The sequence below is a fragment of the Nipponia nippon genome, unplaced genomic scaffold (genome assembly GCF_047370975.1).
Source record: "Nipponia nippon isolate SJK-2023a ecotype South Korea unplaced genomic scaffold, ASM4737097v1 scaffold_38, whole genome shotgun sequence".
In the NCBI taxonomy this organism is placed as follows: domain Eukaryota; kingdom Metazoa; phylum Chordata; class Aves; order Pelecaniformes; family Threskiornithidae; genus Nipponia; species Nipponia nippon.
Window position 1 is genome coordinate 1,985,105 of NW_028262356.1, and position 16,224 is coordinate 2,001,328.

Consider the following 16,224-nt stretch of genomic DNA (forward strand, 5'->3'; position numbering starts at 1 on the left):
AATTGCCCCTCCCCCAGGTAATTGCCCCCCCAAGTGCCCCCCTGGAGCAATTGCCCCCCCCAGGCGTAATTGCCCCCCAAGTGCCCCCCCAGGGGCAATTGTCCCCCTCCCAATCTTTCTGCCCCCCCCAAGGTAATTGCCCCCCCAGTCCTCCCCCCGCCAAGGGCAACTGCCCCCCCCCAAGTGCCCCCCGGGGGTAATTGCTCCCCCCAGTACCCCCCCAGGCGTAATTGCCCCCCCAAGTGCCCCCCCAGGGGCAACTGCCCCCCCAGGGTAAACTGCCGCCCCCCCGGCATAATTGCCCCCCCCCAATCATTCTGCCCCTTCCAGGGGCAATTGCCCCCCCGAGTAATTGCCCCCCCCTCCGGGGCAACTGCCACCCCGGGTCCTCCTGCCCCCCCCCGGGGCAACTGCCCCCCCCAAACCAACCCCTGCCAGGGGCAATTACCCCCCCCAATCATTCTGCCCCCTCCAGGGGCAATTGCCCCCCCCCGGTAATTAATTGCCCCCCCGGTAATTAATTGCCCCCCCCCCCCCGTACCGGCCTTGCTGGGCTCGGGCATGGCGGCGGCGGCGGCGGCGCTGGGGCTGAGGGGCCACAACTGCCCCGGGGGGCCGCGGCCCCTTTAAATACCCCTCCCCCCCCCCCCCCCGGGGGACACCCCCCGGGTCCCCTCCCCCGGGTCCCCCCCCCGTGGCCACGCCCCCCGGGGCGGGGGGGCACATGGGGACACCCCCCCCCCCGAAACCGGATCGGGGGTGGTGGCATTTGGTGACACCGAGGGGGGGGGGAGGGGACACCGCGCGGCACTGCCAGCCCCTCCCCCCCCCCGGGGACACCCCCCCGCCCCCCGTGTCCCGTCCCCCCCCCCCCCAAATTACGGGCCTCAACCACCTCAGTCCCCCCCCTCCAAAAACGATGCCCCCCCCCAATTTAGGGGTGTCCCACCCCCCCCCCCAAATTTGGGGGTGCCCCATTGCCCCCCCCAAAATCAGGGTTGTCCCACCCCCCCAACTTAGGGGCACCCCATCACCCACCCCCCATTTAGGGGCACCCCCCCAATTGAGGGGCACCCCATCCCCCCCAAACTTAGGGGTGCCCCATCGCCCCCCCCCCCCAAATTCACCGTTCTCCCCCCCCCCCCCCATTTAGGGGCTCCCCACCCCCCCCAAACTTAAGGGCGCCCCACCCCCACCCCCAATTTAGGGCCACCCTCCCCCAATTGAGGGGTGCCCCATCGCCCCCCCCAAATTCAGGGTTGTCCCACCCCCACCCCAATTTAGGGGCACCCCACCCCCCCCCCCAAACGTAGGGGCGCCCCACCCCCACCCCCCAATTTAGGGGTGCCCCTCCCCCCCCCCCAAAAACGAGGGCGCGGCAGCCGGGTGGCTAAAGGCAGTTTATGAAGGATTTTGGGGTACAGGGGGGGGGGGCACCCGGGGGGGGGGGGAGGGGCGGGGAGGGGAGGGGCTCCAAAAAGACCATGCTAAATAAGTAAAACCAAATTTGAGGTGGGGGGAGGGGGGGAGGGGCACCCCTTTCCCTCCCCCCCCCCCCCCCCCCCATATTTACAGCACAGGGGGACAGGGGTGGGGGGGAGATCAGAGGGGGGGCATGGGGAGGGGGGCTTTCTCCAAGGGCCCCCCCAAATCTTTGGGGGGCCCCGCCCCTCCCATTGGCTCCCCCCCCCCCCCCGCCCCCCTCCTCCCCCGCTTCCGGAAGTAGCGGTACCGCTGGACGTAGGCGCGCACCAGGTTGTTGACCTTGACCGGGTTGATCTCCCCGCTCCGGCTGTGACAGATCTTGGGGGGGGGGACACACATCCCCAAGGTGAGGGGGGAGGGGGGGGGGGGGTTGGGGACATCGGCGGGGTGTCCCCAGCCCCTCCCCCCAGCCCCCCGCCCTACCTTGTGGACGGCTTTGCGGAGGATGTCCTTGTACTCGTCCTTGGTGATCTCCTTCTTCTGGTAGTAGGGTTTGATGGCCAACTTGACCTCCTCCACCGCCCGCTCCTGGGTGTGGAGCTTCTTCAGGTACTGGGGGGGGACACACGGAGGGACAGACGGACACGGGGGTGAGGGGACGGCAGGGGACGCGGCGGCGGGGCAAGGTGGGGGGTCCCGGGTTGTAACCGGAGGGGGGGCGGGGGGATCACCGCCATCGTGGCTATCGCTGAGGTGGGGTGGTGGCCCCGTGACCGTCGTGGCCATCACCACCACCACGCAACGTCCTTGGTATTGACGTGGGTTGTCCCTGTCACCACTGTGGCCATCGCCAACATGGGATGGTGGCCCCATGACCACCATGGCCAACACCAACGTGGGATGGTGGCCCCATGACCGCCATGGCCATCACCAACACACAATGTCCTCATCATTGACTTGGGTTGTCCCTGTCACCACTGTGCCCATCACCAACGTGGGATGGTGGCCCCGTGACCACCATGGCCATCAATGACATGGGACGGTGGCCCCATGACCACCGTGGCCATCACCACCACGCAACGTCCTTGGCATTGACGTGGGTTGTCCCTGTCACCACCGTGGCCGTTACCAACGTGGGATGGTGGCCCCATGACCACCATGGCCATCACCAACGTGGGATGGTGGCCCCATGACCGCCATGGCCAGCACCAACACACAGTGTCCTCATCATTGACTTGAATTGTCCCTGTCACCACCGCGGCCATCGCCAAGGTGGGATGGTGGCCCCATGACCACTATGGTCATCACCAACACACAACGTCCTTGGCATTGACGTGGGTTGTCCCTGTCACCACCACGGCCATCACCACCATGGGATGTCCCTGTCACCACCACGGCCATCGCCACCGTGGCCACCACCACCATGGGACATCCTTGTCACCACCACGGCCATCACCAACATGTCCTCGTCACCACCGTGACCATCACCCACGTGGGACGTCCCTGTCACCACCATGACCATCACCCACGTGGGATGTCCCCAACCCGCATGGCCATGCCGCTGACGTGCGGTGGCCCCGTCATTGATGTGGGAGGTCCCCGTCACCACCGTGACCGTCACCGACGCACAAAGTCCCCATCACTGTCACTGCTGTCCCCGTCACCACCGGGGGACGTCCCCACCACGGGACGTCCCCGTCACCACCAACACATCACAACCATTCCCGTCACCGGCATCTCCAATGTCACCTCCAGCCTGGGATGCCCCCGTCACCAGCGTCCCTGATGCCACCACCGCAGGAGGTTGTGTCACAGCCGTCCCTCGGGACGCCGGTGTCACACGTGTCCCCGCGATCACCCCCAGCAGACGCGTCCCCACCACAGGACACCCGTGTCACCCTGTCCCCGTCAGCATCGCTGCAGGACACCTGTCACATGTGTCCCCGTCACCGGAGGACACCCCGTGTCCCCCGATCCGCACTGGATGACCCCGTCACTCGTGTCCCTACGGGGACAAGTCGCTGTCGTGTCACCGTGGGACGCTGCCTGTCACCCCAGTCCTCACAGGACACCCCGCGTCCCCCCCGTGTCCCCACGGACACGTCACGGGGGTTCCGGCAGGACAGCCCTGTCCCACGTCCCCGTGTCACCCTGCTCCCTGTGGGGTGACCCCATCGCCACGAGCCACCCCACGTCCCCTCAGCCCTTGTCCCCACGGGCCACCCTGGGTCACCCCAGCCCTGTCCCCATGGGACACCCCCTGTCCCCGTCCCCGTGGGACAGACGCCCCATGTCCCCCTGTCCCCACAGGACACCCCATATCCCCCTGTCCCCATCCCCACGGGACCCCCCCTGTCCCCCTGTCCCTGTCCCCAAATTCACCCCATGTCCCCCCGTCCCCACAGGACCCCCCCGTGTCCCCCTGTCCCCATCCCCACAGGACCCCCGTGTCCCCCCATCCCCACAGGACCCCCCGTGTCCCCCTGTCCCCATGGTACCCCTGTGTCCCCTTGTCCCCATCCGCACAGGACCCCCGTGTCCCCATCCCCATGGTACCCCCGTGTCCCCCTGTCCCCATCCCCACAGGACCCCCGTGTCCCCCTGTCCCCATGGTACCCCCGTGTCCCCCTGTCCCCCCAGGACCCCCGTGTCCCCCTGTCCCCATCCCCACAGGACCCCCGTGTACCCCTGTCCCCATGGTACCCCCGTGTCCCCCTGTCCCCCCAGGACCCCCGTGTCCCCCCAGGACCCCCTGTGTCCCCCCGTCCCCACAGGACCCCCCATGTCCCCCTGTCCCCATCCCCACAGGACCCCCCGTGTCCCCCTGTCCCCATGGTACCCCCGTGTCCCCCTGTCCCCCCAGGACCCCCGTGTCCCCCCAGGACCCCCTGTGTCCCCCTGTCCCCATCCCCACAGGACCCCCCGTGTCCCCCTGTCCCCCCAGGACCCCCCGTGTCCCCCCAGGACCCCCTGTGTCCCCCTGTCCCCATCCCCACAGGACCCCCCGTGTCCCCCTGTCCCCCCAGGACCCCCCGTGTCCCCACAGGACCCCCTGTGTCCCCCTGTCCCCATCCCCACAGGACCCCCCGTGTCCCCCTGTCCCCCCAGGACCCCCCGTGTCCCCACAGGACCCCCGTGTCCCCCTGTCCCCATCCCCACAGGACCCCCGTGTCCCCCCATCCCCACAGGACCCCCCGTGTCCCCCTGTCCCCATCCCCACAGGACCCCCGTGTACCCCTGTCCCCATGGTACCCCCGTGTCCCCCTGTCCCCCCAGGACCCCCCGTGTCCCCCCAGGACCCCCTGTGTCCCCCCATCCCCACAGGACCCCCCGTGTCCCCCCATCCCCATCCCCACAGGACCCCCGTGTACCCCTGTCCCCATGGTACCCCCGTGTCCCCCTGTCCCCCCAGGACCCCCCGTGTCCCCCTGTCCCCATCCCCCCAGGACCCCCCGTGTCCCCAACCCCCCGCGTCCCCCCGTCCCCTCTGACCTTGTCGGTGTCCCCGCGTCCCTCGGAGCTGACGCTCCCGTCCCTTTTCCCCACCTCGCCGCCGGACGAGGTGCCGTAGAGGGGGGCGGGGACCCCCCCGGCCGCCGCCGCCGCCGGCCCCCCCACCCCCGGCAGCCCGGTGGGGGTGGCGGGCGCCGAGGGGCACCCCACCAGCGGCAGGGCCCCGTGCAGCAGGTACGGGGGGGGCGCGTGGGGGGCCGGGGGGTGGGCGGGGGGCGCGGGGGGCTGGGGGGGGGCCAGGGGGGCCGGCGCCTTGGTGTGGCTCAGGATCTGCAAGAGAGAGGGGAAGGGGGAGGGGGTCTTGTGGGGTGGGGGGGGCACCCGTGGGGTGGGGGCACCCCTATGGGGTGGGGTGGGGTGGGGGGGTCACCCTGTGGGGTTGGGGGGCTCCTGTGGGCGGGTGGGGGCACCCCGTGGGGTTGGGGGGCCCCTGGGGGTGTGGGGGGGTCACCCTGTGGGGTTGGGGGGCTCCTGTGGGCGGGTGGGGGCACCCCGTGGGGTTGGGGGGGCCCCTGGGGGGCGTGGGGGGGTCACCCTGTGGGGTTGGGGGGCTCCTGTGGGTGGGTGGGGGAACCCCATGTGGGGTGGGGAGGCTCCTGGGGGGGGGAGGGGGGATGCACCCCTATGTGGGGTGGGGGGCACCCCTGGGGGTTGGGGGGCTCCTGGGGGGTGGGGGCCTCCTGTGGGGTGGGGGGTACCCCTGTAGGGTGGGGGGGGGGGGCTCCTGTGGGGTGGGGGTGGGTGGGCACCCCTGGGGGTCCGCACCCCACCCTGGACGCAGCACAGGGGAGGTGGGGGTGGCCAGAGGGGGGGGTGGCCTGGGGGGGTGGCTGTCACTTAAGGGGAGCAACTGTCCCTTTAGGGGGGTGACTGTCACTTAAGAGCGGTGTCTGTCCCTTTAGGGGGGTGGCTGTCCCCTCTTGGGGGGGTGTCTGTCCCTTTAGGGGGGTGTCTGTCCCCTCCTGGCGGGTGGCAGTCCCTTTAGAGGGGTGGCTGTCCCCTCCTGGGAGGGTGACTGTCCCTTTAGAGGGGTGTCTGTCCCTTAAGAGGGGTGGCCGTCCCTTAAGGGCAGCAACTGTCCCTTCAGGGGGGTGGCTGTCCCCTCCTGGGGGGTGACTGTCACTTAAGAGCGGTGTCTGTCCCTTTAGAGGGGTGGCTGTCACCTCCTGGGGGGGTGGCTGTCCCTTTAGGGGGGTGTCTGTCCCCTCCTGGGGGGTGGCAGTCCCTTTAGAGGGGTGGCTGTCCCCTCCTGGGAGGGTGACTGTCCCTTTAGAGGGGTGTCTGTCCCTTTAGAGGGGTGGCTGTCCCCTCCTGGGAGGGTGACTGTCCCTTTAGAGGGGTGGCTGTCCCTTTAGAGGGGTGGCTGTCCCCTCCTGGGGGGGTGACTGTCCCTTAAGAGGGGTGGCCGTCCCTTAAGGGCAGCAACTGTCCCTTCAGGGGGGGTGGCTGTCCCCTCCCAGGGTGCGTACTCCCCCCGGGGTGACCGTCCCCGTCCGGCGGGGGACACCAGCGACGGTGACAAAGAGACGCCACCCCGGTCCCGCGCGTCCCCACCTGGTTGGTGGCCTGGATCAGCTCCTGCGCCTTGGCCCGGCTGGCCAGGTTGGCCTCCTCCATCTTGAAAAGCAACGCCGTCACTGCGGGGAGGGGGACGGGACACCGCGTCAAGACGGGGACGCGGCGGCGGGGGGGGGGGGGGAGGGGACGGGGACACACCGCGCTCCCCGCGTGTCCCCACCGCCGCCGCGTCCCCAGGTGCCACCTACGCGCCAGCACGCCGCTGGTGGCGCAGTCCACGCCGCCCTGCAGGTTCCAAGCCACCGGCGCCGGCGGGGGACCCAAGGGACGTCCCGGTTCTTCCTTCGCCTCCGAGCGGCTGTCGGCTTCGGGTTCGGTTCGGGGGGGGTCGGCGCCGGGCGGACCCCCCGTTCCCGCCGCCGCCGGCGTCGCGGGGGGTCCCCCGTTGCCGCCGCCGCCGCCGCCCGCCGGCCCCTCCTCGGGGAGGAAGGAGACGTCGGGGGTCTTACAACTGCTGTCAACCGTCTGCGAGTCGGGCGTCAGCTCCCGTTCGGTCACCGCCGGCACCGGCACCGCCGGCACCGTCACCTTCCCGGGGGGCGGGCTGGGGGGTTTGGGGCTGCCCCCCGATTTTTCCGAACCCGACCACGTCGGTTCGACTTTGGGGGGCAAGCGGAGCGGGGGGCTACCGGCCCCTTGGCTACAACTGTCCGCTTTGGACTTCTTGAGCGAGCCCTTGGGTTTGGCCTTCCTCTTCTTCCTCGCCTCGCCGCCGGCCTTGGCCTTGCCGCCGGCGCCCTTGGCCTTCTTCAACCCCGCCTTGGTCTTGGGGGTTTTGGTCTTCTTGACCTTGACCCCCGCGTCCTTGGGGGGCTCGGCTTTGCCCCCCGCCTTGGCCTCGGCCGCCGCTTTCTCCTCGGCTTTGAGAAACGGCGCTCGGCTTTCGGCGTCGCGACTGAACTTCACCCCGATGGAACCGCCGCCGGAACCGCCGCCGCTCTCCTTCCCCGCCGCCGTGGTGGAGCTGACGCCCTCCCGGATGAGAACGGCCACCTTGGATTGCAGCTTCACCTTCCGGGAAGCGGGGGGTTTCGCGGGGACCCCCTCCCCATCCTTGTGCCCCCCGCTTTTACTCTTCCTCGCCGGCTTCTCCCTCTCGCCGCGCGGCGGCTTCTCCTTCTCCCCCTTCGCCGGCTCCGGCGGGAGCGGCGGCGGGCGACCGGGAGTCTCCTTAAATTTCTTCTTGTATTTCTCGCGAGCGGGGGGACGCTCCTCCGGCCGGCTCCGCTTCCGCTCCTTCTCCTTCTTGCCCTCCGTCGCCGGGCGCGTTTCTCCTTTACCCCCCCGCGCCGGCGCTTCCGGAGGTTCCCGATCGGAAAATCCCTCGAAACTTAATCCTTCGGAATCGTAGAGCACCTCTCGTTTCGCCGGTTCCGGCGTTCCTTCTCGTCGACTGACGGTGATGGTCCGTTTGATGGCGAAGAGATCGGCGTCGTTCAGCTCCTGGACGGAAGGCGGCACCACCGCCCGCGCTTCCCGCCGCCGCGCCGCCTGTTCTCCGCCTTTTTCCGTTTTGGGATCTCCCGGTCCTTCGCGGGACGGGCGCCGGGATGGCCGGCGTTCCCGGGAACGCGACCGTTGCTTCTTTTTCTTCTTCCCCTCGCCTCGGTGTTTTTCCTTGTGCCGAGGACGCCGAGGTCGCTCGCCGCTCCCCGAACGTCGGCTCCGGCGTTTTTCCCGCGAACGGGAACGTCGACTCCGCGACCAGGAACGCCGACGGGAACGAGAGCGGGAACCGCGGCGGCGATGGCGCTCCTTGGGTTTGGGGGGAGGTTCGGGGGGTTTTTTACCCCCCCAAGCCGCTCCCCCTCGTTCCCGCGAGCGTTTGGGTTTCTTGCGGGAAGCGGCGGAGGGGGAGCGCGGCGAGGGCGGGGCGCGCAGGCGGCGCTGGCTCAGGATTTTGCGGCGGAGGTCGGAACCTCCCCCTTTCCAACGCGGATCGGGTTGGCTGTCGGCGCCGAAATCCCCTTCCTCATCCGAATCGGCGTGGAGGGAAAGAAAATCATCGCCCTCCGGTAGCCGGGGAGGCCGGGACTCGGTTGCCCGGCCCCTAGCGGCACCGGTACCGGTGCCGCCACCGCCGGTGCGGAACAGGCGGAGGGGGCTGTAACGCTCGTCCTCGGGTTGTACGATCTCCCCCTCCTCGATTTCGGAATCGCCCCCGGTCAGCCCCCACTCGCGCCGACCTCGGTGCCGATTGGTTTTGGTGCCGCGGGGTTGAGGGGGCAACGGCGGGGCCGGCGCTTTGGGGTTGCCGGCGGCCACCACTTCCAACGACACCTTGCCCTCCAGCTTGGGGTGGGCTTCGCTCTCTGTTCGGTTCTTGGCGGCCAGGTCCACCACGAAAACGCGACGTCGAGGTTCCGGAACGTTCCCTTCGGGAAGCTGAGAGTTTTCATCTTCCTCTTCTTCCTCCTCTTCTTCTTCTTCCTCCTCCGGCAGCGTGGAATCGGCGCCGGGGGGATTCTGGGGGGCGCGGGGGGCCGGCGGCTCCGGCTCCTTCTCGAAGTCTTGGCTGAGGCTGTTGTCGTCGTAGATGCCGGCCAAAGTCTCCGAGATGCGACTGATGCTGTGGGAAACGTCGGGCCGAGCGGCCGTTTCTTCCTCCTCCTCCTCTTCTTCCTCCTCTTCTTCCTCTTCCTCCTCTTCTTCCTCTTCCTCATCCGGGCTGGGGCTGCTCCGGGAAGAGCTGGGATTGGAACCGGTGGGATCGAAGGGATCGTACTTCTGGTCCTGCCGGCCTTCGGCCTCCTTGCCGGGGGGAGAGGCTCCGTAGGAGAAGTCCCCGCCGGGGTTGTCTTCGTCGGTGGGGTGGAAGGGGTCATAAATATCCAGGGCGGGGGAACGGGGGCGACAGGCGGCGGCGGCGGCGGGAGGGGGGCCGGGTTGCGAGGAGGAAGAGGAGGACGAGGCCGAAGAGGAGGAGGAGCGGGAGGAAGAGGAGGAAGAAGAAGAAGAGGAAGAGGAGGAAGAGGAATCGGCTTTCTCCAAGGCGCTAGCGGGGGGTTGCGTCCGCGCCGGTTCTTCCCGGGGGGCCGGGGGGCCTTGGGGCCGCTGTTGTTGTTGCCCCCCCGGCCCCCCCGGGGCGGCGGCTCGAGGACCCCGGGGGCGCCGGGGCCGGCCCGGCGTTGGGGGGGGGGCGCGGCGGGGCCGGTGGGGGAGCGGCAAAGGTGGGGGGGTCCCGGCTGGGGGACCCGGGGGGGCCGGGGGACCCCCGGGCGCTCGCCAGCGCCGCGCCGAGGAGCCGGGGAGGCGGCCTGGGGGAGGCAAAAGGGGGGGGGGGGGTGGGGTCAGGTGGGACCCCCCCAAAGCCCCACGGCCCCCCCCGGGAACCCCCCAATGCCTCATGACCCCCCAGCACCCCGAGTCCCCCCCCCCCCCCCAGATACCCCCCAGTGACCCCCCAAGCACCCCGAGTCCCCCCACTGACCCCCCAATACCCCCCAGTCACCCCCCAAATACCCCCAGCACCCTATTTCCCCCAGTAACCCCCCCAAATGCCCCCCAGCACCCTATTACCCCCCAGTCACCCCCCAAATGCCCCCCAGCACCCTATTTCTCCCCATTGACCCCCCAATACCCCCCAGCACCCTATTACCCCCCCAGTGACCCCCCAAAATACCCCCCAGCACCCTATTTCCCCCCACTGACCCCCCCAATTCCCCCCCAGCACCCTATTATCCCCCCAGTCACCCCCCAAAATACCCCCACCACCCTATTTCCCCCACTGACCCCCAAATGCCCCCCAGTCACCCCCCAAATACCCCCCACCACCCTATTTCCCCCAGTTACCCCCCAAAATACCCCCAGCACCCTATTATCCCCCCAGTCACCCCCAAATGCCCCCCAGCACCCTATTTCCCCCCACTGACCCCCAAATGCCCCCCAGTCACCCCCCAAATGCCCCCAGCACCCTATTATCCCCCCAGTCACCCCCAAATACCCCCCAGCACCCCATTTCCCCCCAGTGACCCCCCAAATGCCTCCCAGCACCCCATTTCCCCCCAGTGACCCCCCAAATACCCCCCCAGCACCCCATTTCCCCCTGCGACCCCCCCCCCAAACGTCCCCCCCAGCGCCCCCACCTCCTTTGGGGGCCCTCCAGGGCCTCTCGCGCCGCAGGAGCCCCGAGGCGGCGGCCAGGTCCCCCAGGTCCCCCACTCGCACTTCAGCCACCAGCTCCACCTCCTCTTCCTCCCCGTCCCCCTCCCCGCTGCGGGGACCGGACGGGGGGGGTCAGGGGGGGCACCCAGGTGTCCGGGCACCCCACCCCCCTCACCCTGAGGGGACCTGGGTGTCCCCACCCCCCCCCCCCACTTCCTGCCCCCCAAGGGGACGCAGCTCCCTGCCCCCCCCTCCCAGGGGACCCCCTTATCCCCCCAAGGGGACCCAGATCCGCCCCCCCCAAAGGAACCCACTTATCCCCCCCAAGGGGACCCAGATCCGCCCCCCCCCCCCCCAAAAGGAACCCACTTAACCCCCCCAAGGGGACCCAGATCCGCCCCCCCAAAGGAACCCACTTATTCCCCCCAAGGGGACCCAGATCCGCCCCCCCAAAGGAACCCACTTATTCCCCCCAAGGGGACCCAGATCCCCACCCCCCCCAAAAGGAACCCACTTAACCCCCCCAAGGGGACCCAGATCCCCCCCCCAAAGGAACCCACTTAACCCCCCCAAGGGGACCCAGATCCCCACCCCCCCCAAAAGGAACCCACTTAACCCCCCCCAAGGGGACCCAAATCCCCCCCCCCCCCAAAGGAACCCACTTAACCCCCCCAAGGGGACCCAGATCCCCCCCCCCCAAAGGAACCCACTTAACCCCCCCAAGGGGACCCAGATCCCCCCCCCCCCAAAGGAACCCACTTAACCCCCCCAAGGGGACCCAGATCCACCCCCCCCAAAGGAACCCACTTAACCCCCCCAAGGGGACCCAGATCCACCCCCCCCCAAAGGAACCCACTTATTCCCCCCAAGGGGACCCAGATCCCCACCCCCCCCAAAAGGAACCCACTTAACCCCCCCAAGGGGACCCAGATCCCCCCCCCAAAGGAACCCACTTAACCCCCCAAGGGGACCCAGATCCCCCCCCCAAAGGAACCCACTTATTCCCCCCAAGGGGACCCAGATCCACCCCCCCCCAAAGGAACCCACTTAACCCCCCCAAGGGGACCCAGATCCCCCCCCCCAAAAGGAACCCACTTAACCCCCCCAAGGGGACCCATGCACCCAACTCACCCCCCCCCCCCCCCCCAAAAAGGGACCCAGGCATCCGGCTGACCCCCCCCCCTCGCCCCCCAAGGCACCCAGGGGTCTGGCTTCCCCCTCCTCCCCCCCCCAAAAAAGGGACCCAGGCGTCCGGTTGACCCCCCCCCCCCCCCAGCACCCCAAAAAAGGGACCCAGGGGCCCGGCGGCGGCTCCTCACCCCCCGGCAGCGGTGCCCAGGAGGAGCTGCGCCCGCAGGGAGGCCACGCAGCTCTGCTGCAACTGGTCCAGGGCTCCCGCCAGCCCCCCCGCCGCCTCCCACGCCTGCGGGGGAAATTTGGGGAGAAACCCCCCCAAAACGGGTCAGTGGGGGGGGGGGGGGGGGGCCCTGCGGGTCAGCACCCCGACCCAGCCCCGGTTGGGTCCCAGCATGCACCGGGGCAGAGCCGGGGTGGGACACGGTCGCGGTGCGGTTGCGCCCAGAGCGTTGTGGAGTCATACTGGGACGTACTGGGTGGGGAACTGGGCCACTCACCGGGCCGCCCTCGGCGCGGGGTCCCCAGCACCATCGCTGTCGCGCCATCCTCTTCCTCGCGGCGTCTGCGCGGGGCGGGAGGCAGGGTGAGGGTGGCGCCGGGAAGGGGACGTGGGGACGGTGACGTGGGGCCACAGCAAAGAGCGTGGGGACAGGGGACAGTGAGGGGCGTGGGGACAGGGACGGGGACGTGGGGACAGGGATGGGGACATGGGGCCACAGCAAGGGGACAGGAACGTGGGGACGCAGTGAGAGGCGTGGAGACAGGGACGTAGGAAGAGGGACGTGGGGACAGGGATGTGGGGACACGGTGAGGGGCGTGGGGATGGGGACAGGGACATGGGGACGTGGGGACAGGGATGTGGGGACACAGCAAGGAGCACAGGGACCGGGAACATGGGGACAGGGACACGGGGACACAGTGAGGGACGTGGGGATGGGGACAGGGACGTGGGGACAGGGACGTGGGGACACAGTGAGGGGCGTGGGGATGGGGACAGGGACATGGGGACGTGGGGACACAGCAAGGAGCACAGGGACCGGGAACGTGGGGACAGGGACACGGGGACACAGTGAGGGGCGTGGGGACAGGGGGACATGGACGTGGGGACAGGGACGTGGGGTCACAGCAAGGAGCACAGGGAGGAAAGGGACATGGGGACACAGCGAGGGGCGTAGGGACAGGGACATGGGGACAGGAACAGGGACGTGGGGACAGGGACATGGGGTCACAGCAAGGAGCACAGGGACAGGGGTGTGGGGACAGGGACGTGGGCATAGAAACAGGGACGTGGGGACAGGGACGTGGGGACACGGGGACATGGACGTAGGGACAGGGACGTGGGGTCACAGCAAGGAGCACAGGGAGGAAAGGGACATGGGGACACAGCGAGGGGCATGGGGACAGGGACATGGGGACACAGTGAGGGGCGGGGGGGACGAGGACAGGGATGTGGGGACAGGGACAGGGGGTCACAGCAAGGAGGACAGGGACATGGGGACACAATGAGGGGGCAGGGACAGGGACGTGGGGCCACAGCAAAGAGCACGGGGACAGGGACATGGGGACGTGGGGACAGGGACATGGGGACGCAGTGAGGGGAGGGGGACAGGGACATGGGGACAGGGACATGGGGACGTGGGGCCACAGCAAAGAGCACGGGGACATGGGGACGGGGACGTGGGGACAGGGACGTGGGGACACAGTGAGGGGTGTGGGGACAGGGACACGGGGACAGGGATGTGGGGCCACAGCAAAGAGCACAGGGACATGGGGATGGGGACGTGGGGACAGGGACATGGGGACACAGTGAGGGGCGTGGGGACAGGGACACGGGGACAGGGACATGCGGACATAGCAAGCGGCACGGGGATAGGGATGGGGACGTGGGGACAGGGACGTGGGGACAGAGCGAAGGGTGTGGGGACAGGGGGACAGGGACGTGGGGTCACAGCAAGGGACGTGGGGACAAGGACAGGGGACGCGCCCCGAGCCCTCCCTACCTTCGCCCCCGGCCCAGCCTGGGAAGCCGCCGCTCACCACGCGCTGCAGGGCCTTCTGCGGGCGGAAAAAAGGGGGGGACCCCCCCAAAAAACCCCATCAGGGGGTCAGAGCCCCCCCAGGACCCCCTTGGGGGGGGGGCACCCCCCCTAAAAACCCCCGCTGTCCCCTCTGTTCTTACCACGAGGACCTGGCCGGGGCGCAGGGGACCCTCGGGCTCGGGGGGGGCCCCACCGGGACCCCCCCCCTCCTCGCCGGGCCCCGCCGGGTCCTCCCGCCCCCCCGGGGGCCGGGGCTTCTCCTCCTCCTCCATGGGGACGGCGACGGCCTGGGAGGGGGGGAGAGGGGGCACTGGGGACCCCCCTCTGCCCCCCGAACCCCCCTCTCTGCCCCACCGCCCCCCAAACCCCCCTTCTCCCCCGATTCCCCTTTGCCTACCACAATTCCCCCCTTTCTCACCCCAACTTTGCTTCCTTCCACCCCCACCCTGCTCCTTCTTCCCCTAATTTTTCACTTCTTACCCAAAATCTCCCTTTCTTATCCCAATTTTTTTCCTTTTCTACCCCATTTACCCCCTTTTCCACCTCAATTTCCCTCCTTCTTACCCCAATTCCCCCCATTCTTGCCCCAATTCCCCCTCTTCTTGCCCCAATTCCCCCTCTTCTTGCCCCAATTCCCCCCATTCTTGCCCCAATTCCCCCCAATTCCCACCCCCTGCCCCCTCCACCCCTGCTTTTCCCCTTTCTCCCCTTTTTTTGCCTCAAATAACCCCTTTCCTGCCCCAATTCGTGTCCTGCCTACCCTATCACGCTTTATTGCCCGTTCCTACCCCAAATTCCCCCTTTCTGCCCCAAATCCCCCCTTTCTCACCCCAAATCACCTCACCCTACCCCAAAATCCCCCGTTTTCACCCCAAATCATCTCACCGTGTTCCCAATCCCCTCGTTCCTACCCCAAATCCCGCGTTCGCACACCAACTCCCCGCTTAGGCTCCAAATTCCTCCATTTCCATCCCAAGTCACCTCATCGCACAACAGATCCCCCGTTTCTGCCCCAAATCCCCTCCCCATACCCCAAATCTCCCCATTTCTACCCCAAATCCCACATTCCCACCCCAAAACACCTGACCCTACCCCAAATCTCCCAATTCCCGCCCCAAATCCCCTCCCCATACCCCAAATCTCCCCATTTCTACCCCAAATCTCCCCATTTCTACCCCAAATCCCCTGCTCCTAATCCCCCCAGAAATCACCTCACCGTACCCCAAATCTCCCCGTTTCTACCCCAAATCCCCTCACCCTACCCCAAATCCCCTTGTTACTACCCCAAATCTCCTCCTTTCTACCCCAAATCCTCTCCTTCCCACCCCAAATCCCCTCACCGTACCCCAAATCTACCCGTTTTTACCCCAAATTCCCTCCTTCCCACCCCAAATCTCCCCATTCCCACCCCAAATCTCCCTCTTTCTACCCCAAATCTCCCCATTTCTATCCCGAATCCCCCCTTCCCACCCCGAATCCCCTCACCGTACCCCAAATCTCCCCGTTTCTGCCCCAAATCCCCTCCTTCCTGCCTCAAATCCACTCACTGTACCCCAAATCTCACCATTCCTACCCCAAATCTCTCAGTTTCTGCCCCAAATCCCCTCTCCCTGCCCCAAATCTCCCCATTCCCGCCCCAAATCCCCTCACCCTGCCCCAAATCTCCCCATTCCCGCCCCAAATCCCCTCACCCTGCCCCAAATCTCCCCGTTTCTGCCCCAAATCTCCCCGTTTCTGCCCCAAATCTCCCCATTCCCGCCCCAAATCCCCTCACCCTGCCCCAAATCCCCTCACCCTGCCCCAAATCTCCCCGTTTCTGCCCCAAATCTCCCCATTCCCGCCCCAAATCTCCCCATTCCCGCCCCAAATCCCCTCACCCTGCCCCAAATCCCCTCACCCTGCCCCAAATCTCCCCGTTTCTGCCCCAAATCTCCCCGTTTCTGCCCCAAATCCCCTCACCCTGCCCCAAATCTCCCCATTCCCGCCCCAAATCCCCTCACCCTGCCCCAAATCTCCCCGTTTCTGCCCCCAATCCCCTCTCCCTACCCCAAATCCCCCCTTCCCGCCCCAGGTCCCCTCCCCCCACCCCCGCCCCCCGGACCCCGTCGTCCCCCCCCCCCCCCCCTTCCCCGTCTCCCCCCGGCCCCGGCCCCGGCCCCGCTACCTCCGCCCCCGCCCTCAGAGCCGCGGGCCGGGCCCGGCCGCCCCCGCCGCCATCTTACCCCGCTGCTCCGCTGCGCCGCGGGGGCGGGGCCGCGCGGGGCACGCCGGGAGCGCCGCCTGGCGGGGGGGAGGACCCGGACTACAACTCCCGGCGCGCCCCCGCCACTCGCGTTGCTAAGGCGACGCGCGGCGGAGGGGCGGGGCCTGAGCGGGGCGGGCGTGGCTATTTCGAATCCCGCCCCCTCCCTCCCGGCCCGGACCGCCT

General features: G+C 68.5%; 2 protein-coding genes across 2 annotated transcripts in view; both read right to left on the reverse strand.

Moving 5' to 3' along the window:
* MYBPC2 (myosin binding protein C2) overlaps positions 1-563 on the reverse strand; it is a 41,417-nt gene extending 40,854 nt beyond the window's left edge. Inside the window, exon 1 of the mRNA XM_087772945.1 lies at positions 542-563. Within this exon, the coding sequence (XP_087629071.1) occupies positions 542-563 (22 nt within the window). The remainder of the gene's footprint in view (positions 1-541) is intronic.
* A 1,007-nt stretch (positions 564-1,570) lies between these two features.
* SCAF1 (SR-related CTD associated factor 1) lies at positions 1,571-16,144 on the reverse strand. Its single transcript, XM_087773156.1, has 11 exons — positions 16,019-16,144; positions 13,937-14,083; positions 13,758-13,812; positions 12,255-12,319; positions 11,940-12,043; positions 10,602-10,729; positions 6,705-9,773; positions 6,493-6,575; positions 4,918-5,208; positions 1,909-2,037; positions 1,571-1,803 (listed from the first exon to the last, which is right to left on the reverse strand). Exons 2-11 carry the CDS (start codon positions 14,066-14,068, stop codon positions 1,603-1,605), a joined length of 4,257 nt encoding a protein of 1,418 aa, XP_087629282.1. The 5' UTR covers positions 14,069-14,083; positions 16,019-16,144; the 3' UTR covers positions 1,571-1,602.
* Between the last annotated feature and the right edge of the window lie 80 nt (positions 16,145-16,224).